This window comes from Saimiri boliviensis, chromosome 4, assembly GCF_048565385.1.
Source record: "Saimiri boliviensis isolate mSaiBol1 chromosome 4, mSaiBol1.pri, whole genome shotgun sequence".
Taxonomy (NCBI): domain Eukaryota; kingdom Metazoa; phylum Chordata; class Mammalia; order Primates; family Cebidae; genus Saimiri; species Saimiri boliviensis.
Window position 1 is genome coordinate 26,160,634 of NC_133452.1, and position 22,953 is coordinate 26,183,586.

A 22,953-nucleotide genomic window follows, 5' to 3' on the forward strand; every position below is an offset into this window, starting at 1 on the left:
ATCTAGTACATATACACAATGGAATATTGTTCCACCATAGTGGAATATTATTCAGCCATAAAAAAGAATAAAATCCTGTCATTTGTAGCAACATGGATGGAACTGAAAGACATTATGTCAAGTAAAATAAGCCAGGGACAGAAAGACAAATGTTGCATGTTCTCACTCATATGTGGGAGCTAAAACAAAAAAAAACTGAACTCATGGAGAAGAGTAGAATGATAGTTACCAGAAGCTGGGAAGGGTAGTGTGGAGGAAGGAATAAAGGGGGATGGTTAAGGGATACAAATGTACAGTTGGCTAGAAAGAATAGATGTAGTGTTTAGTAGCACAAAGGGGTGATGACAGCTGACAGTATGTGTATCTCAAAATAACTAAGAGAGTGGAACTGGAATATATCTAACAAAAAGAAATGATAACTGAGGTGATGTATATCTCAATTATCTCAATTTGATGTATGTTTATATCAAAATATCACATATACCCCATAAATATGTACAACAATTAGGTATTCACTAAAAATACAAAAATTTAAGAAAAAAAATGGCCTGCAAAGAAGATGCTCACTGAATTGGACTATTGAAGAGAACCTTAAAGTTGAATTCAAGAGGGAGGAAAACACCTAGATAATGGTATAAAACCAGGTATCATGGAGAATAGCAGGCAGAACAGAAAAAAAAAATGCCAGAGATTTCTAGTGCTTTTGGAGAAACTAGCATCCAAGAAATTTGGATATGATATGTACATATGTCCACATGAGAGTATAGAGAAAGAACAGAAAATATATTGTTATAAAAAAGTAAAACAGATTGCCCCATTAGGAGGCTTTGGGTGATATTTTCCACAAAGAGAACATTAAATAAGCAGAAAAGTGATAGAGAGTTTTCGTGGGAACTTTCAGCTCCCTGGACATTTACAAGATATTAATTCTTACTGATAAATTCCTCTTTAAATAACAAGATGAAATTCTAGTGAAACTGTGGTCGGTGAAGTACAAATAATAAGAATTTTTGAAAAAGTTGCCATGTTAGCTTAGGATTAAAAATAGCTAAGAAAGAACACGTGAAGTACAGCTAGCTGCACAGGGAACTGGTCAGGCTTGTTTATCACTATGTCCCTAGCACTGAGTGACCTAGACAATCTAATGTGCTCCTATGGTGAGACACTCTGAAACTGACAATAGATAAAGGGATGAACTAACTTAAAGGAAAGATGGAAGGATGATCATCTAACACTGTGATTAGGACACACACACACACACACACCAGAGGATAGTTAGAAAGACTGGAGATAATTTATTTCAGGACAACACAAAAGGAAACTTCCCAAACAATTAGAGCTGGGAATAAAGAATTTAGGAAGAAGCTCAGTGACTGGATGTTACAGGGGCTGCTGGAGACAGGGTTGATTCCTGCCCTAGAGACAGAACTAGATGGCTATGGTCCTTTACAGCTCAAAAATTCTTAATTTCAATGGAAAATTATGAAAGTGTTTTATTATAGTAACAATAAATAGTGTTTGGCTGCATTTGAACAAATATTAATAGCTGCAGACTTCAGGCATTTTATGAGTTAAACTCAATTTTGTAAATTAGTTTGGAAGCATATCCATCATTCCAAATAATCTAAAAATGCAATCCTGGGATAACACCAGTATGTAAGTTAAGGATCGTTTACAGACAGAGGCAGTAATGCATTATTATTTCAACTTACAAAGGCAGTCTCAATAGGACTTGATACTGTATCCACCAGAAAACACCCACATATGTGCCATTCTAAACTGGAACTCCGTGAAGGTGGCTTTCTGACTTTCGGTTTGATGGTGGGTCAGAATCCGCCTTGTGAATTTGAGTTGAAGAAAAAAACCCATAACAAAATGCTTATATTATAGAGTTAAACCCTGTTCCTTTTCCGGTAGAATTGTATAGAATGAAGTTCCATAATTTGTTAGGAGCCATAGAGCTGGCAGTAGATATGAAGATTAACAACCAGTCCTGGTGCAGTGGCTCATGCCTGCAATCCCAACACTTTGAGAGACCAAGGTGGGAGAATCGCTTGAGACCAGGAGTTTGAGACCAGCCTAGGCAACATAGTGAGACCTTGTCTCCACAAATAACACAAAAATTAGCCAGGCATGGTGGCCCACACCTATGGTCCCAGCTGCTCAGGAGGCTGAGGTGGGAGGATTGCTTGAGTCCAGGCGGTAAAGACTTCATCTGGGCTGTGATCACTCCACTGCATTCCACTCCAGCTTGGGTAACACAGTGAGACCCGGTCTCAACAACAACAACAAAATTGAACAACCATGAAGTTCATGAATGTGAGGCATTTTAATGGTTAAATTATCAGATGATGTTTGTAAAGGCCTAGACTCACAATGTGTCCACACCATCACTGAAAGTGCATGCTATCGTTAACTGATGTGATGACCTACCAGAGTTCTCTCAGTGCTTTCTCTTCCCTCCTTCCTGACTTTGCTTAAATGTTACCTTCCCAGGAACGTTTTCCTATTTTAAACTGTAACCTTCCTTCCATATTCTCTACTCCAATTCCTTGCTTTAATTTTCACTTCTCACTTTCTAATCAGTATCTAACTTACTTGGGTTTATTTTCTGCTTCCTACTCGTACTAGAATTCAAGTTCTCTGCAAGAAGGAAGATAGTCTCTTTTATGTCACTAAAATCTACGCGAGTATCCCTAGAGCCTGTAACAATTCCTGACATACAGTAGATGAAGATGCTCATAAACACTTGCTGAGGACAAAGAAGTGTCAAATATATAAGCAAGAAGCCCTCTGTGGATCTAGATGTGCTGTGTGGCCTTTGGTTGGTTATGTAACTTCTCCCTGATACAGTAAATTGGAATAAGGAAAAGATTCCCTCTTCTTCCTCCAATATGATGTGAGGATGAATGATAAATAAAAGCACTTCCAGGCTGGGTGTGTTGGCCAGCACTTTTGGAGGCCGAGGCGGGTGGATTACCTGAGGTCTGGAGTTTGAGACCAGCCTGAACAACAGGGTGAAACCCTGCCCCTAGTAAAAACACAAAAATTAGCTGGGTGTAATGGCACATGCCTGTAGTCCCAGCGGCTCAGGAGGCTGAGGCAGGAGAATTGCTTAAACTCAGAGGGAGAGGTTTCAGTGAGCCAAGATCCTGCTACTGCACTCCAGCCTGGATGACAGAGTGAGACTCCATCTCTGAAAAAAAAAAAAAAAAAAAAAAAAAAAAAAGCACTTCCTACTCCTTAGTGGAATAAGATAGGTAAAATCAAAATGCTGTCATTTATTAATGCAACCAGAGCAATCCTCAACAAATATCACCTTAAGCAAATCCTTTGACTTTGCCCTACTTTGTAGATGCGGAAAATAATCCCAAGTAGCAAAATCAGGTCTCTATGGTTACAAGAGAATATTATCCTTTCATAGGACCAAACATAATTTTGATCCTTGCCAACCATTTTTCTACATGTGCATTGCGGAAAGCAGGCCAGTCAAGTAGAACCAAAGTGATTCCTCAGACAAAATCCTTCTTACCACAAAAACTAGTGTGTGAGGCAAAACCATGTATTAGAGCCACCTTTCAATGATCAGTCCTCACTGACCTGGGTAGGAAGACACCTTTTAGAGATGCAACTTCTGAATGGCCAAAAGTACTGGCTCTAGGGCCTCATGGCTTCGGTTCACATACCGCCTTTGCCTACTGCCAGGTGTGTGTTAACTTGGGCAAGTCATCTAAATGTTTTAGCCCCAGTTTCCTCATCAGTAGAATTGGGATAATAGTAGCTTTTAAAGATTGTACTTCGTGAGGTTGTACTGATGATTCAATGAGTTTATATGAATCAAGTTCTGGGAGCAGAACTGGGTACCTAACAGCATTCAATAAAAAAATAGCCGTTATTATTAGGGAGTACAGAGTGCCTTCAGGAAATCAAAGATTTTACCAGATGATTCTCTGCAATTGAGTCTGATTCCTAGAATGCTGGCACTGACAACACTACCCAAAAGCTTGACAGGTATTCTTTCTCTCTTACTAACAGTACAAATACAAGTCCCCATTTATTGAGGATAAGTTGTCTTGAGTTTCTTTACATAGGAGTATAACTTACTTTTAAATAAGGACAAAAGATAGGAAAAATATTTATTCTAATAATTTTATTGGCTTCTTAATAGTGCTACATGGCTGTAATGATGAAGTACATGTTTTGGTATTTTAATTTGTTATAGTTTTTTAAATCTTCAATTTCTTTTATAAAGTCCTAAAGCATAGGCTGGGTGTGATGGTTCATGCCTGTAATCTTAGCAGTTCAGGACACCAAGGGGGATGAATCGTTTGAGCCCAGGAGTTTGACACCAGCCTAGCAACACAGTGCAACCCTGTCCCTACAAAAAATACAAAAATTAGCTGGGTATGGTGGTGAATGCCTGTAGTCCCAGCTATTTGGGGGGCTCAGGTGGGAGGATCATTTGAGCCTAGGGAAGTTGATGTTGCAGTGAGCTGTGATTGTGTCACTGTACTCCCGCCTGGGCAACAGAATGAGATCCTTTCTCTTTCATAAAAAAAAAAAATGTCCTAAAGCCCCCAGCATTGCACTTTTGGTTATAGTGGGTATTTAATAAAGAAGCAATTCAAGACACATTTTTTGTTGATGGCCCAGGTACAAGTTATTACATAAAGAACCTATGGGAAGTGCAGCAAAAGTGAGTGTGATAGTCTCTGCCCTTAAATACTCTACATAGTCAACTAGAAACACAAGACAGACACTTAAACGGGAAAACAAGTTAAAATAAACATGTCCTAACAGGAGTACAGGCAAAGGAGGGGAGGCTGCCATCAGCTGGTGCTGAATCAAAGTCAAGAATATGTTCAGGAGGAAGAGACATGTTACTGCGCCTTGAATGATTGATAGCATTTCAGTAGGTATAGCTGGGGGAAGGAGGTGCTCAGAGGAACAGGAAAGGGCAAGAAGAAAAGTCAGGGGACAAAGAAGGCTTGGGGCATGCTGAGCCGGTGACCCAGCATGACCGAAGTCCCAGGGCTGAGGACGAAGAGAAAAGACAAGGCCAGTTTGGGTTAAACTGAGAAGAGCTGAGGTGTCTGGATTTCACTGAAGAAACCATGCAGACCCAGTCACACTTTTTAGCAAGAAGTGACAGGAGCAAAGTCCCATCTGAGGAATGTTTCCTGATGGTGGCATCCAAGACAATCTGGAAGGGCAAGAGGGGAGACGGGTGCTCTGCCCACCTATGTCCCCAGATCCACCCATGTTGGGCCACTGCTGCTGACCAGAGCAAGCCCTCCTCTCCCTGCTCACCCAGCTCCTGGGCTATGTCATTCTAGCAACAGTAGCTCCAGCACCACAGGCTTAGGATCTTAAAAGATTCCTCCTCCAAATCCATTCCCTGTGTTCCACTTTATACAGCAAGTTTCTGCCCTGAGTCCTTTGGTAAGTTCCTGTCTTACTTATCAGCTCTATTCCCTCGTTCTTTGAAAAAGGATAGAGCCATAGGCTGAGGACAGTGGCTCACGCCTATACCCCCAGCACTTTGGGAAGCTGAGTCAGGCAGATTGCTTGAGCACAGGGGTTTGAGATCAGCCTGGGCAATATGGCGAAATCCCATCTCTACTAAGAGTACAATACAAAAGTACAAAAATTAGCTGGGCATTGTGGCGTGTGCCCGTGGTCCTAGCTGCTCAGGAGGTTGAGGTGGGAGGCTTGCTTGAAGCTGGGAGACTGAGGCTGCAGTGAGCTGTGATAGCACCACTGCACTCCAGCCTGTGTGACCAGGGTCCTGTTCAAGTCTTTCTGATTCCCATGCCAGACACCATCTGCCCCACCTAAATACTTCTGCCTGAGAAAGGAACACCCTGGTCACTGAGGCCTTCCTGAATTTTCTAATATTGCTCACCTGGGTGCTCTGAGACTTATCCTACCTGTTGGAACTTGTGCCATTTTGTGGTGAAGTATTCATTGCTCTATTTTCCTGGCTTGATACTTGTAATGTCATTACCGTGGTCACTCTGGGGTTCCTGACAGCCCGTGACATCCCAAACTTCCTCTGTCAGCCTCAGCAGCTGGGTCAGGTTCCCCTTGTAGGTAGCTTGCTGCTGGAACCCTGACTCTCCCTGTCTTCTCTAGTGATCTACAGATTTCATAGGTAGCTACAAATAAGCATAGAAAAAGGCTACATTGCACTAATGGAGACATTAGGTGATAGGACTAGACAACAGCGATTGGCAAGATAGGCTGATGTTAAAGACTTTAGAATAAATCAAAAGTTTTAGGAGCTCACAGAAGGTAGAATATGGTAAGAGAAAGAAGAGGCAAAGAACTCCATGGTTCAAAGTCTGGATGCCAAAGGAAGCCACGTCTACAGTAGCAAGGATAGCTGGGGTTGACAGGGGATCTGTTTTTGTTGGAATGCATTTGTACATAGTACTTTTCCACTCCCTCTTCCTTCACTCCCTGTGTCCATCATAGCATTTATTAGTACCTCACCTGCCTAGAGTAAAAGTTCCATGAGGGCAGGAACCTTACTTGCTTATTGGCTGCAGAATACCAGGCTTCCAGAACAGTGCCTGGCAGCTCAGATGTTTTCCATGGAAATACATATAGACTGTATGAATGGATTTTGAGTTAACATGCTGTCTTCAGAGAGTGCTACCCATTAGGTGCTTGGGTAGATGTGTGGGCATCGGCCTTAGCCTGGGCCAGTTTGAGGGATGCGGGTATGGGAAAGAAGATCATACTCAAAGCAACAGAAGGGCTAAGGTACATAGCAGCCTTCCCTCAGGAGGTTAGGGGCGATGAGAAGAGGAAGAGAGAAGGCAAAAGAGAGAAAGAGAAGTCCAAGACAATGGTAGCTTTTGTAAAGTAAGGAAGAGGTATTTTGGAAATTAAGGCAGGACTGACTATTCAGTAACAGCAAATGTTGTAGAGGTTGAAATGAATGAAAATAAGAGAAATAATTCATAAGAATGAAAATAAGAGAATGCCACTAGTCTAGACACTAGATTAGAAGGCTTGGAGTAACCTTAGTGAATACAGGACACAGAGGTAGATTGGAATGGGAAAAAGAATGAGAATGTGGGAAGAAAGTGAGGCAGCAGAGGTAGGTTAGATTTTCAGCAAGTTTGGTCTTGATGGTAAGACACTATGATTAGTTATAGGAACAACTGTGTTTATTTAGAGAGGGCATTTGTACTCTTAGCTTTGGGGAGACATAAGCACACACAAAAATCCAAAAGAAGGATGTTTATATCCTCACCTCCCACCAAATCAAATCAAAGCAAAGCAAAATGGGGGGAAATGATCATGTAGGAAAAAAGGTACAAATGCCATTTTGAGTTCTAAAGATAGGGAAGGGCTAGAAGAACCTAGAGCTTAGGTGGGACCTCTCACGCACAAGAAAAGCAGTGAAGAGGGGTAGCTGGGGGAAGTGGATGGAAAAGAGGCCTATTCTCCTGCTCTAGAATCCAACAGTCAGACACTGAATAGCCTAAATCAGAGCCAAAGATACTGGAAACTTTCTGCTTTAAAATAAGGCCAGAGATCAGGGAGCTGGGGCATAAGCCCAGCCTGCCTTCTAGGGCAAGATGTGCTTTGGACATAGAAGGAACATTCCAAAATACAACTGACTCAAGGACCACCAAAACAGGCCACGAATAGGACCCTTCTAACCTCCCACCACAATAGTAAACATATTATTACAATGCATTAATAAAACAGTGCTACATTCTGTCTACTAGCAATTAAGAATTCCTATAACAGAAACCCATACTAGGAAAAGCGGTGTTTATCACTGTGCAGCAGAACACAGTAAGATTCATATCCATGTGAATAACAACCCAGGAGTTTAAGAGAAGGCCAAACATAGAAGAGTTACTTTTCTTGGAAGAAATTAACTTTCTTTTATACCTTGAGATATTGTGGGTCTTGCCTAAGGTGTACTTCATTGATTGCCAGACAGCAGACAGCCCTTACATCCTAACAGCTCCATTTCACTGCTTGAGATAATTTTTTAAAGAAGAAAATAACTCTCTTGGTTATATCCAAATACTAGGTTGGTGCAAAAGTAATTGTGATTTTTTTGCCACTAAAAGCAATGGCAAAAATCACAATTACTTTTGCATCGACTGAATAAATCAGTCTTCCTCTAGATATGACATCTTTCTCCAACATGGAAAAAACTAGCATTTGATACGCCCCTCTGTACCTTACGTTAGTTTTTGAACCTTACATCTGGAGCTCTGCTCCCACCTTGGGAAGTGCTGGTAATGTGAAGAGCCAGATTCTCCTAATGCTTAAGCAAATGTGAGAGGGAGGCACTGGAAGAAGGCCAGTGAGGTTCCGTCTACAATCAAAAAACACAGGAGAACAAGATGCCCAGCCAGGGACTGGAAGGAGTCGAGGGTATCCCTGAGGACCAACAACAGAATCTGGAACTAAGGCACCTTCGAGTTCAGAACATTCAACTTCCCAATTTTGCGGGCGAGAAACCTGAAGCTGATCTGACTTGTTCAAGGTCACCCAGCCAGGTGTCCTCACACAGCACAGCACTCTGCCTCACTTCTCACTGCTAACCCGAGACGCCACTTAGGTGCTAAAGAGGACCCAATAACCAAACCAGCATTATTTTCCCTTAAGCCAAGTCTCTCTTCTTTATCTTTTGATTACAGAAAATTTCCAATATCTATAAGTAGAGAAATAAGAGTAATAACCATGATGGACCCATTGCCCAGCTTAAAGAACCTAATTGGCAGTCTTCCTTCATTGACAATCTTACCAACCTCACCCTCCTTTAGGATTATTTTGAAACAAATTCCAGGTAGCTTATCATTATTTCTTGTTAAATATGAAATGCTCAAATAAACTATATAGCTGCAAATGCATCTGAGACAATTTTCTTTGGGGAGATTTGATGTCCCTCTTCTATATCCTTGTATTGTGTGTAGTATTCAATTTCATTTCACAGCTCTGAAACAAAAGCCTAGCTCTTATCTTAGTACAGACCAATAAGATACGCTCTGTGACCCTGTACCTCTACTAACAATATTAGACTGTCTTGCATTGGAGGGATTCTGATGAAGGGATTGCTTTGGACAGTAAGCATGGGAACGTTGAACCTAACAAACACTTTTCTTAGACAAAATACACCGACACTGGCACTTGTTTCAGTTAGGCTGAATTTTGGCCTGAGATTTAAAGCCAGCTTCCTTCATGAATCCATATGAAAGGCACTAAGCAATATAACTCTTAAGGTTTAACGCATCTACAAACTAAATTAACAAGCAAACATTTTCACATCAACAGGGTTATGCCTCTACTCTTTTAAGACAGAGACCATTTATTTGTCCTAAGGATATGATGGAAATTTTAAAAATATAACAAAACTTTTCTTTCATATAGCCACTTAAATCTTTCCTAAAGAATGAATACATCAAAAAAGACAGTTTTACAAAGTCTTAATTAACAAATAAGACCATACTACTATATACGCAACATAATGTTAACATATATAGTAGTATAGTCTACTAGTTAGTTATATAAATATAAATATAAAACATAATGTAACATATATAGTAGTATAAACTAGTTAAATAGTTAAATATTTACATATTAGTAAAATAGTATAGTCTAACTAGTTAAATATACATGTAACATTATGTGTATATAAAAATAGATACTTGCCACCACAATGTTGATGAACAGCATTTCCACTTACCATTTTCTACGATTTTACTCTGTTGTCTCACCCATCCATTTTTTATATAAATTTACAAATATATATTTTTAAATAAGAATATATTAGAAAGTCAAGGTCAGTATAAAAAGAAGGCAAATCAGAACTCTTAAGTTGTTTAATCCACAAAATAAATAATTTCATTTTAAATACGGGTTAATTTTTTCTGGGAAAAAAACACTCGGTAAAATACAATTTTCTACCTTTTAAAACATTTTACAATTTATCCTGTCTTCTAACAAGTTACGATACTCGTACCTGCTGAGGTTTCTCTAAATTTGTCGCTGGTCTTCTTTTTCCTCCATTTCCAAGGCTTAAAGATTTTACCAATGGTGGATAGTTTCCCCTTCCTCTTGAAGGGAGGGGTTTGGGAACCTGCTGTGGGGCCATCTGAGTTTGCTATAGAAGCTTTGTCCAGTCCATCAACTGTATTAAAAAAAAATATAGACAGAGAAAGGTTGTAAAAAAAAAAAAAAAGGTTGTAATAAAATAACATCATTGATTGCTTCCTGGGCTGTTAAAGGTAAGCACGCTCACTCTAATTGGAATCTCACATAACGTTTACTTGTCCCATTTCACAGCTGGTAGGACTCCTCTCATAGCAATCAGTAAATCAGTCAATGAGAAATTACAATCCACTTAGAATACCATTTTGGGGAAACAGAATGGAAGCAAGAGACTTATATTACAGATGGGGCCAGATAAATACGTGCCTATGCGACACAGCTGAATCCATCTCCAGCAACCACATCAATATTTTCTATGGAAATAGAGTATTCTATGTATTTCTGAAATAGGATGTTCCTCCAGAGACTAGTCTCACATTCTCCATAATGAATATTACAGTGATGGTGTAGTTTAAATCATGGTTTCTCTTTCACAAAATAAAACTTGGTGCCAGGAAGCTAAATTTTATTTTTACAATGCTAAAACTATCTTTTGCTTCTATTACAAAAAAGGTTTTGAGTTTCAAAGAAACTGGTAACTACATTAACAACAAGAAATATGTGGAAAAATTGGGTACTGTGTGTGACAAAAATATGTCTTAGTAAGCCTTCACTATTTTATTAACCAGAAGACGCACACAAAATCTTAAGTTGCCTTGCTTGCACTGTGTTGTAGGCTGACAGAAGAGAGCAGTGACTTACATTATACCAACTATCAAATTTTAATGGCAAAGAACTGGAAGCAGACCAGAATGGATAAACTATAATATTATGCCATCAATAAAATAGCACTTGAAATTATGGCCAAAAATAAAAAAGAAAAATCAAAACAGTAGTTTCTTCTTGGGGTGAGGAGGTAGAAATTACTTGAGAAGTAACTTGAGGGAACTTACGGGAGTGATGGAAATTATCTCAATAATGGTTGGATTATCCAAAACTCATCAAATGGCATTTATAATTTTTTGTATTTCACTTTATGTAAAATTTACCTTAAAAAACCAAACAGATAGTAAAGTCTCATTAATAATATGTATGCTGACGTGTTTAGAGGTGAAGGATACTGATGTCCATCAAAAATAATAAATGGAGAGATACAAATTCTTTTATACTCTTTGTATTTTTAAAGGCTTAATATAATATTGGTAATAATAAATAAAAATGAAAATTGAATAGCAAGGACTTCTGCTTCCAAGAAGATAAAACAGACTTACTTTTTCTTTTAGAGATGGAGTCTTGCTCTGTCGCCCAGGCTGGAGTGCAGTGGCATGATCTCAGCTCACTGCAACCACTGCCTCCCGGGTTCAAGCAATTCTTCTGCCTCAGCTGCCCTTGTAGCTGGGACTGACTACAGGCACATGCCACCATGTCTGATTAATTTTTGTATTTTTACTAGAGGCGGGATTTCACCATATTGGTCAGGCTGGTCTTGAACTCCTGACCTCAACTGATCCACTCGCCTCAGCCTCCTGAAGTGCTGGGATTAGAGGTGTGAGCCACCACTCCCAGCCCAGACTTACTTTTTCTTATTCCTCTGGCTAAATACAACTTAAAAAAAAAACAAAAAACAAAAAACAAAAAAAAACAAAAAACAAAAAAACATGGATGTTACATATAAATGCAAGAAAGTTCTGTAAGGTGAAGAGAAGGTAGACCAGCCTGAGACCTTAGAACCCAAGAAACATGGTGGTGAGATTTCTGGGTTTTCTTTTTGCCTCAAATATCCCAGATTTGTAGCTAAAGAAGTCAGAAACCTGGAAAAGCCAACAAGCATGGAAGCCAGCAACCCAGAAACACCAATGGGCAGAGACCACAAATGTCGGCTCTCTCTAGCTACAGAACCAGGAAAGGGCCAGAGTAGCAACATAAGCAACTTTTAGACAAACTGCTCTACTCCAGCCAAACTCCATAGATGAACCTGTGACCATTCATGCCAGCAAAGGCTGAATGGCGTTACTAGATCTCCATCCTCATGAGGCTCTGAAAGGGAGCCTCTGAAAAAATACCCGCACTAGGGTGGAGTCAGAGAAGACCAAGTAGGAAACCAGCACCTTTATGCCTGGCAGCTGAATAATGAAGCATCTACAGTGTCAGTGGAGACCATGGTAGGAAGCCCTGACATCCATCTCTACCCAGCAACAACTGGATATTTCTCCCCTTCCCTTCAATACAGAGGTGGCAAAATCATTGCACACTGGGAACAAGAACACTCTAACTGTGGTATCAAGGGAGACCACATGGGGATCTGGGAATTTTACCTGTGCCCAACAGTAACAAGGACGCCCCACACACATACACAACATGTCAACAGGTGACAAGTGGAGAACTGAGATTTTCACCTCCGTGTAGCAATGATAAGGTGGCACCCACTGCTTTCTCAGCTGCAGAGGTGTCAGTCAGAGCCAATTAAAACAGAATGCTTCAAATAAGATCTAGAGTTGCATAACATAATACAAAAATGTCCAAGTTTCCATCGAAAATCACTTGACACACTAAGAACCAGGAAAATCTCAAACTGAATGAAAAAAGACAATCCATAGATGCTAATTCCTAAATCCTTATGAATTCTCCTTCCAAACAAATATGAATAAATCCTATTCCTCCCACTAGTGGAGTCTACTCTAATTTCAAGTCCTATCTGCGCAGAGATAGGCAGACACTGTGCATTACCAGGGAAAACTGGAGACTCAAGTCCTATGCTGATTCTTCTGAAAGTGGTCTCTAACCCTACTTTCAGCCATAGCACAATAGATAGAAATACAGGGGACAGACTGAGTTTGAAGCTAACTCAGAGTAAAAGAGTAAAATATTTATTACTTTAATTCTACTCCTGTCTAACTTCCCTCCTTGAACCAGAGGGCAAACCCAGGGGGAACTGAGAGTATGGTTTTACTTCTTCATGAAGACTTTATGCTGAACTCTCATGAAAGGGCTTGACTTTGTGCAACTTAAATGTTGCAAAATATAAAAGAGCTGATTATTATGAACATAGAAACAAAAGTTTCCGTCTCAAATTCATCTCTGTGGCTACATGCCTAGTTTTCACTTTCTTACAATATAGTGGGATCTTTCTCTCCCAATCCACATATCCAATTCCCTGATGTTCCATAAGAATTCTATTTTCCCTCTGAAGCAATAAAGAACAGCCTATTTTTCTCCTATCATAAACCACACCTGCAATTAGAAATCATATGTTGGCACAGTTGGCTGATATGCCATTGTACTTCTCTTAAATCATGAATGTGAAGACAACTGTCACCTGCATTTGAATAGTATGGACAGAATATTAATCCTTTTCTTTTCTTTAGATACCCAGGACACTGGTGTTGCTATTGATATTTCTATAATTTTTCTTGTGGATCAGTTTTCCATTAAAATCCATTTGAAACTTTCCATATATTATTTCACAATAAGTCTGGTGAATTTTGCATTTACATGCAGATAAGAACAAATGGCCAGGTAAATTCCAGATGAAAGGTAAAATTTCCTGATTGTTTTCAATGTTAATTTTGATTTACTTTTATGTTACTAAGAGTAGCCTATCATTCATCAGAACTTTACCTTTTTCACACTTGAGTTCTACATTTTAAAATATGGCATATTTTGAAATACAGTCATTAGTTAATCAAATGTAGACACCTAAAATGACACAGCTCAGTCTATCTTCCCACTGAAACAAGCCCATACCTAACAGGATTTCCCCACACCTACCAGTTGCTAAGAAATCAGAAAATACATGCAGATTTTATTTTTTATTTAAACAGAGATGTATCAGTCAGGCAGTTCCACTGCAAACGTGACCATATAAGCCAAAAATGAATGAGGCTAGTAATTATCATACTGATAGGGTTTACATATGTATCCCCACCCAAATCCCATGTCAAATTGTAATCCTCAGTGTTGAAGGTGAGGCCTGGTGGGAAGTGATTGGATCATGGTGGTGGAGTTCTCATCAATTGTTCAGCACCATCCCCTCTTGATACTGTATAGTGAATGAGATCACACAAATTCCAGTTGTCTAAAAGTGTGTAGCACCTCCCCTTCTCTCTTCCTCCTGCTCCAGCCATGTAAGACATGCCTGCTTCCCCTTCACCTCGCGCCATGATTTTACGTTTCCTGAGGCCCTTCCATAAGCAAGCAGAAGCTAGCCTTCAGAACTATGAGCCAATTAAACCTCTTTTCTACATAAATTACCCAGTCTCTGGTATTTCTTTATAGCAGTGCAAGAGCAGACTAATACACATATGAAATAAACTGTAGGATTTAACAGTCTTCCCTTTGAGATTTGAGAAGGGGATTTGAATGATAGGGATTCTTAGAAAAATCAAATCTACTTAATAGAGTTTGTTGTATTTTTATACTATTTAATAGTTATGATACTTTAGATATCAATTTTTCACCACACACAATTATTTTAGGCATTGAGGAACTGAGACAAACGTGGCATAGTATTCCAACTCACAAATGTTGTAACTGAAAGGCCATTTAGAAAAGAATCTCCGTAAAAGAACTCCTGATACTAATTTCATACAAACTGACAGCCGCTCTGTGAAAAAAAGTAGGTGGCAATAAAGCATGTTCTCAACTTTTTTCCAAATATCCTTAAATATCTGAAGGTCAATGAGAATGCGTTTTTGAAGACCAATCATAGCAAAAATAACTAGGAGAAATCATGTGTGGTAAATAATGCTTTGATAACACTCTGCTGTGTATGCTTTAAGAAAGTTAAAAAAAAAAAAAAACAAGCATACCAAACTTTATTTCCTTAAAATATTGTTTCCGGGCTTTTTTTTTTTTGTGCTTTATTATGCTTACACAATATTAAGATTATCTTTGTATATTTTTATTTCTATTACAGTTTTTATATTTCTATTATAATTCTGTCACTTTCCCCTTTAAAAGCCACAGAACATATGGCAAAGAAAAATCAGAAGAGTGCTTAGGGAAGATTTAACTTTATTTCCTACATTTACATGAGGTCTCTTTCTCTCTCTTTCTCTCTCAACTGAAACGATAACTTAGGACATGTGCTATCATTACACAAGGGTGTATGTACAATATCTGGGAACAGAAGCAACTCACTTCTGTTAGGGTGACCTGACGGTATAAACCAGTGATGACGTCAGGGTAAACTGATGGTATAAGCTATCACAGGTGAGCTTGGATCATGGTTTCTAAGGCAGCCAAGTGGCTAGCCTTCCTTCCCTCCATTGTCTAAAGGAGTTCCCTACTCTCTTGCTCATCAAAGTTTATAGCAGGTTGGGTCAAGTCTCTTCCTTTTAAAGGTAAGATAAATGACAAGTGGAGAGGAAGAGAAAATGAACAGAAGAATAAAAATGCGTGGCGTCACATGAGGTGCAGGTTAAAAATTCTGAAACTGTGGAACATGTATATTGGGATCAAACAAGTTAAGTGCATGAATGGCAGATGATGGAAGCCAGGTTTTTGACTACTGGAGTGAGAGGAAACAGATAAGCAATGGAGTAAAGCTAGAATGATCCATGCAGCCCTGATTAGAGTTGGAGACATCTGCATGAACCTGTGTTTGGCCAGGTAGACAGATAGACAAGTAGATGAATTATAGATATGCATACATGCATGGATTTGTTTACACATGTGTATTTGCTGGCTCTGTCCTCTCAGAATGCCTAGAAGCAATAACACCCCAGCAGCAATGAGCACCCCCAGCACTCAGATCTTGGTTTCTAATAGCATTCTCTAATAGACAAATCCCACTTCCTTACAGAAAAGACTGCTTTTAGAGCTGGGGCATGGAAGACACTAGATGAGCTCTGCAATATCTTGTAGTGCCAGAAAGTGCTCAAAAAGCAAACCAATGGAAGGGGGTAGGTTAAAGGAACACAGAAGCCCACTCAAGAGTTTCCAAAAGCCAAAGCTGGAATAATCTCAGCAATGAAGTACAAATATAGTAAGAAATTATAACCCAAAGTATAAAATTAACATCCACAAATCCACACTCATATAGATAAATATTGAATGAATAAATGAATATGGGAGAAGAGATAAATCCTTATGGAATTTCACATAATTTATATACATACCCTCCTCTCAAGAAAGTGGAGCTTAACTCCTGACTGCTTAAATGTGGGCTAACCATAGTGACTTTTTTCCAAAGAGTGCAATATTGGAAGAGGGGAGAAAGGAGTGGCTTTATGGTGAAGATGCTGACAAACATGACCTTAGCCAGGAGGTTGTCAACATCATCAGTGATAAGTTGTGCTGACAGTATGTATTCTTGTTATGATATAAGGAGAATGGTACTTCAGGACCCACAATGCTGTGGTAACCACAAGGAAAACATCAGGCAAAACTAAATTGGGAAACATTTCCAAAATACCAGGTATCTCAAAACTGTCAAGGTCTGGCTGGGTGCAGTGGCTCACATCTGTAATCCCAGCACTTCGGGAGGCTGAGGCAGGCAAAGCACACAAGGTCAGGAGTTCAAGACCAGCCTTGCCAACATGGTGAAACCCTGCTTCTACTAAAAATACAAAAATTAGCCAGGCTTGGTGGCAGGTGCCTATAATCCCAGCTACTTGGGAGGCTGAGGCAGGAGAATCGCTTGAACCCAGCAATTGGAGGCTGCAGTGAGCCACGATTGCACCACTGCACTCCAGCCTGGGCTACAGAGCGAGACTCGTCTCAAAAACAAAACAAAACAAAAACTGTCAAGGAGGGTCATTCAAAACAAGGAAGGTGTGAGAAACCATCTGACCAGAGGAGCCTAAGGAGACACTACTGCTACATGTAACACGTCATCCTGAAGGAACCCGGGAACAGAAAAAGAGGACGTCAGGGAAAAACTACTGAAATCCAAATGAACTGTGGAGTGTAGTTAACAGGAATAATACCAGTGTTTGTTCCTTGGTTGTAACAAATGTATCATGCTGATATAAGATCTCTCTGTGCCATTTTTTTCAACTTTCCTGCAAATCTAAAACTATTCTAAAATCAAGTTTATGTTTTAAAACGTGTCATTAGCTATCATGGAGGTAAATGAGGATAAAGATTTAGGAGATTCTTAGGAGTGAGGAAATCAGCTTGAAGAGGCCTCGGGGCCTGCTGTCTTTTACCGACAGTAAAGATTTCAGCTCAAAGGAGTCTTGGAAAGTAATATGCTTCAGACTTGACCATCTTTCTCTCCAAAAATCTCCCTTTATTCATACTTTCCATTCCCAGTATTCTATAAGAGAAGATTTAAGTTGCTGTTTCAACACTTCTTAGCACATGATGAATCCAGATAAGGTAAGTAGTATTCAATATCTTGCAAAATGGTAGACACTGGGCCCAGCTCCAGCACACATCAGGAAGTATTCATTCACAGTTACTGTGCCATCTTACGCAGAGAAGAGAAGAGATTCCAAACATCCCCCTAACATACATACACACACACACACATACACACACACACACACACACACACACACACACACCCATGACGGACTTAGGAAGTAAGCAAATAAAGGCTAGTTGACCTTTTAAACTAATGCCAAGAAAAATTTTCTCATTATCAGTGCTGTGTTCATCATAGACACATGACACATACACATGGGAAAAAATAAAAACAGATTTATAGTCATGGCCTTGAACATGTGAAATGGTTAAATATAAAAATTTTTAAAGGAACTAGATTATTTTTGAACTTTCTATATATAAATGTATTCCCTCACTTAAAAATCTGAATATAATAAAATTTTAGAGTTAGAAAAGATCTTATCTCAGAAGAAAATTGGTTTTCATCAGCTGATGGTTCCTTTAAAAATAATCAGCATTAAGGTAATAATCATGGCTAAAATATTTTAAAAATTATTTAGCCATCATTTTTTAAATCCCCAAGAGTAAAAGAATAGAATATAAGCAAGAAATTACATTTAAAGAAAAAGAACAGAATGTGAAAACTTTACCATAATAGAGTGTAATGAAAGCATTTCAGTCCCCCTGGAGGAAGATTGCTCATGACCCTGCTATTCAGATTTGCCTCCCAATTTGCCAATTTCCATTTCCCCATCACTTGAAAAAAGCTACAATGTTATTTACAGCGAGTTGGGATAAAATCAGTAGTTCTCACTGTCGTTAAAATTAATACTATGGAGATTTTCCAAAAAGATTTTTGAGGAATACAGACAGAATGTAAATGATATTGCACTTATAATCACACTTCAGACCAAAGTATCAATCATTTCAAAGCCCCAGAAGGTCTCCTTATGCTTCTTGCAAATCAGTAGCCATCCTCGGAGCTGTATTCTCCCAGATAACCACTATTTTGACTTCTAGCAGCATTAATTTGTTTTACCTGTTCTTTTTTTTTTAAAGTAATTTTTGTTGTTATTATTTTTTGCAGAGACAGGGTTTAGCCATGTTGTCCAGGCTGGTCTCAAACTCCTGGACTCAAGTGATCCACCTGTCTCGGCCTCCCAAAGTGCTGGCATTATAGGTGTGAGCCACAGTGCCTGGCCTGTTTTACATTTTCTTGAGCTTTAAGTTAGTGGAATCACATAATATATATTTTTTGTATTTCTTTCACTGAATGTCTGTGAGATTCATTTACGGAACTTAATTTTAGTACATGAGCATTTCCAAACAAAGCTACCTAGTTACAAAATCAAAACATGCTCGCTTAGCAAGACCATAGATGATAGAGTACTTGACAATGATGAGTTTTATGAACATCTCTTCTTTTTTGAAAAGCTATCATTACATCTATCTGGAAAACGTAAATAATATCCTTTTCCCTGACTTGGTTTCCAGGAAAGCTAATCTACCTCTCTAACATCTTTTGAGGTTGTCCAGAAGCCACGATAAATTAGAATTTCACCAAAGCAAGATTAAAGGTAGAGAAGTAGTTTATTTTCTGTAAAAAAATGACAGTTGTATATATATTCTTACAATGCATAGTAGAGCACTCAGCAGTTCTGAGCAATGTAATTTATAAAAGCACTGGGTTACACAGCATTATCCACCGTGGGACAAACTTATGTTTAGTACTTTCACATTATGCTAGATAGTAAAGCCGTATATATAAAGAAACTGGGACCCAGGAAGGCTTTCTGACTTCCCAAATTGTTAACTAGTGACAGACACAAGAGTTTAGGTCACCTGATTGCTGATCTAGGCTTATTTCTCACTATACCAGGCTGTCTCCATTGGCATACGATAGCTACACTCATGGTGAACTAGCCATGAGTGTAGCTATCATACTAGTTTAGCTCCTAGTAGCTCTAAAATAGCAGTAAGACTATCTGTTAAAAAAAAAAAAAAAAAAAAAAAAAGCAAAGAAGATGTTGCACAATCAGGACAAGCAATAAATCTATGTTATTGTTCTGGGTTTTGACCACCCAACTGGGATGGTGAACTCTAAGCCAAGAAGAGAGTTGGATTCTTGTCCCAACTCTGCTACTTAATCAGCCCTGTGACCTTGAGCAAGGACCCCAATTTCTCATGGCTGAAATTAGGAGACTAGGTTAAATGATCTCTGGGCTCCTTTCCAACTTTAAAAATTCTATGACTTCATATTGCTTTGTGCTGAGCTTATCAGTCTTGTAGGTAAGAACTATTCTATTACTTGATATTTTATTAAGCTAAAAAAAAAAAGACCTAAGTGCTTTATACACACTGCCTCTTTCCTCATCACCACAATCCTGAGAAGTAGTTGCTATTAGTATTCCCATTTTATAGATGAGGAAGCTGAGGCCGAGAGAGTCCAAGCAACTAGCAAGATCACACAGCTGGTGAGCAGGATTTAAACTTAAGAAGTTTACCTCCCAAGTATTCCCTATATAAAAATGGGGAGGAGGGTAGTGGGTGGGAGTGGATCTCTATTTTAAGAGAAGTCAAGAGACAAACCCTAATGAGTAATAACTCAATTCTACCCCAATCACGTATTGGGCTATTCCAAGGAGTTAGGGCAGGTATTGTTTTGCTGTCTAAAACAATGCCCAGTGTCATCACAGTTAATTTCATGCTGGCTGCAGGCAGAGTGAACTCTTCCCTTTATACCGACTCTAGTAATTTGATTGTACAGAATCCTTATTTATCATAATATTAATTTTAGAAGTTTGATACGATCAATTTTTAAACCTGTTTTTTTAACAGAGGCAGACATTATTTTTAAACTCCCAGAGGGAAAAGCTACTAAAGACTTCCATCTGCCTGCAAGCACCGACAGAGAATTCCAGAGTTGAAACCTGTGGCCAGCAGGCCTGCAGAACCAGTATGTTTGTGCAGCTGCATGACATCCTGATTCACGGACATGAACAACATCCCCTAGACTTGCTACAGGATATTTAACAGATTAAATAAAGTCGCTCTTATTTGGGGTTTACAGAAATTCTGATTGAGTAGGCAAAGGGCCACTTTGCTCATGGAAAATTCATTTTAATGTAAAAAAAAAAGCATTTTACATTTTGAATGCTACTGTTATCACTATAAGGGAAGGGTTGTCTCTATGAATAGACACAATGACTGCTCGGAATAGCAAGATGTTTGCTACAGAGTGGAAAGAACACAACGGGAATCAACCAATAACCTGTCTTGCTCCCTGTCAGTGTTAGTCATCTACAACAACTCCCAGAGTCTGGAGTGGAGCAGGTTGTGGTGTGTAGAGTATATGCTGTGTTTGTGAAAAGGAAGAAAACGCTGATATATCCCCAATGGACAATCTGTCCAGTGAGAGAATTTCACCTCATCCATCTTAGGATAATGATCACCCTGTTCATGCTGGGAACTTGTGTGGGGACAGAACTTTAGGGGAGAAGCTGGTAGACCTTATATATAATTTGTAAAATAAAATCTGCTGAAATATCACAGTTCTCCTCTCGCCCCCCGTGTCGCCCCCCACCCCACTGCTCCCAACCCCCAGTGGAGTCTTATTCTATCACCCAGGCTGAAGTGCAGTGGTGAGATCTCAGCTCAATGCAACCTCCGCCTCCTGGATTCAAGTGATTCTCCTGCCTCAGCCTCCCAAGTAGCTAGGATTATAGGTGCATGCCACCACGCCCTGCTAATTTTTATTTTTGTATTTTTAGTTTAGATGAGGTTTCACCATGTTGGCCAGGCCGGTCTCAAACTCTTAACCTCAGGTGATCTGCCTATCTCAGCCTCTCAAAGTGTCTGGATTATAGGCGTGAGCCACCACACCTGGCTGAAATAACACAGCTTTTAAGTAAGGGGCTAAATTTTGCTTCAGACAAAATTATGAAAAAATTTCCCATAAAGGATGAATGTAACAAAATATTATTAAAATAACACATTAAATATAGACCAATATCTTTAAGTCAAAAGGCTAATGGATAAATAAGAGCCCTGAGAATCTATATGTATAATGTGACTAATGCTGTGTCTATGTCCAAGAGCCTCCCGGTAGTCCTACAGAATCCCCAAGGCTGGGATTTGTGGAGAGACCGTGGCCACATACAGCATCCTGGACAATCTTGCCAAGGCAGATGTGAAACCTGCAGATGTACACTATGGGAAACAGAATACTGGGAGATAGATCCCATGGAAAAGAATTTATGTCAATTAGTCATATGGAGTCCCCAAGGCTCCCAGATTTATGTCCTTATAGCTCAGTTAAGAGATGACTGCAGCAACCCAGGCATCTGAACTTGGAGAGAAGGGGTGAAAAGGGACTGGAAATGATGGATTATCCAAGGGCCATTGTGGAGGAAGAAGAGTCTGAGGAATTGCCTGGACAAGTCAGAGAACTCCATGGCCTGAACCTCTACAAGAGCGTGGCAGGATGTCAAGAAGAGAGAAGATTTGGAGGAGAGTCCTTTAGCTTGTGTTCAGAGACCACGAACTTCGGGGCTGGCAGAACATTCAAGGGAAGATGTCCAACAGATAGTCAGAAACACATTACTGGCACTCTAGCAAGAAGCTGGAGTTGAAGTTATTTGGTGGAGTCTTCCAAACAAAAGCAGCTGTTGAGGACCGGGGGTAAACTCCTAGGGAATAATTACATTTAGGAGCAAGTGGGCTTTGCACAATAAAGAATTTTGAACTGCTGTGGCACTGAGAATGAACAAGTAAAGAAAAAGGTTTTGTTTGCTGTTTGTTTTAAATTCATAAAGTGTGAAGGACACTCCAGCAGGTTTATGGGCTGAGAAGAAGTCCTGGGTGATGAGGTGTTGAAGATGCAAGAGAGATGGGCTGCAAAGTTGCACCAGCCAGGATGTCAGACCAGCTACGCAGGGACTGCATGGGGACTGAATTCCTTCAGGTCATAGCAAGATATGGGGTGGAGGAAGAGAGTCTGAACTTCATCCGGTGAGTAGGAGGAAATGACCAGGAAGTCAGGAGATGACAGCACCAAAGACATGTGAAGGGAAACTCAGGAGATGGCATGTACCTCAACTGAAGGCAAGCACCAGACCGGAAACAAAACGAGCAGGTAATAGCACTGGGGAGTTGATGCCATGTCAGCGTCACCTGTGATATGAGAGGTAAAGGACAACAGAGCCTCCGTTAAAGAGAATTACCAGGGCAGTGGTGTTGGAGACACAGGGTTTGGACAGTCCAAGGGAGAGGAGGAAGGAGATATCTGCAAAAATAATGAGGCAATGCCGGGCGCGGTGGCTCAAGCCTGTAATCCCAGCACTTTGGGAGGCCGAGGCGGGTGGATCACGAGGTCGAGAGTTCGAGACCATCCTGGTCAACATGGTGAAACCCCGTCTCTACTAAAAATACAAAAAAAATCAGCTGGGCATGGTGGCGTGTGCCTGCAATCCCAGCTACTCAGGAGGCTGAGGCAGG

The 22,953-nt window shown here is 39.8% G+C and overlaps 1 protein-coding gene across 7 annotated transcripts in view; it reads right to left on the reverse strand.

The window, feature by feature from the left end:
* PHACTR2 (phosphatase and actin regulator 2) overlaps positions 1 to 22,953 on the reverse strand; it is a 302,003-nt gene that overhangs the window by 101,033 nt on the left and 178,017 nt on the right. For 6 of the 7 annotated variants that reach the window (XM_039465367.2, XM_074397354.1, XM_074397356.1 and 3 more), the window contains exon 2: positions 9,998 to 10,165. The exons of the other annotated variant lie outside the window; for it this stretch is intronic. In XM_039465367.2, coding sequence (XP_039321301.1) covers positions 9,998 to 10,165 — 168 coding nt within the window. The remainder of the gene's footprint in view (positions 1 to 9,997; positions 10,166 to 22,953) is intronic. 7 annotated transcript variants of the gene reach the window in all.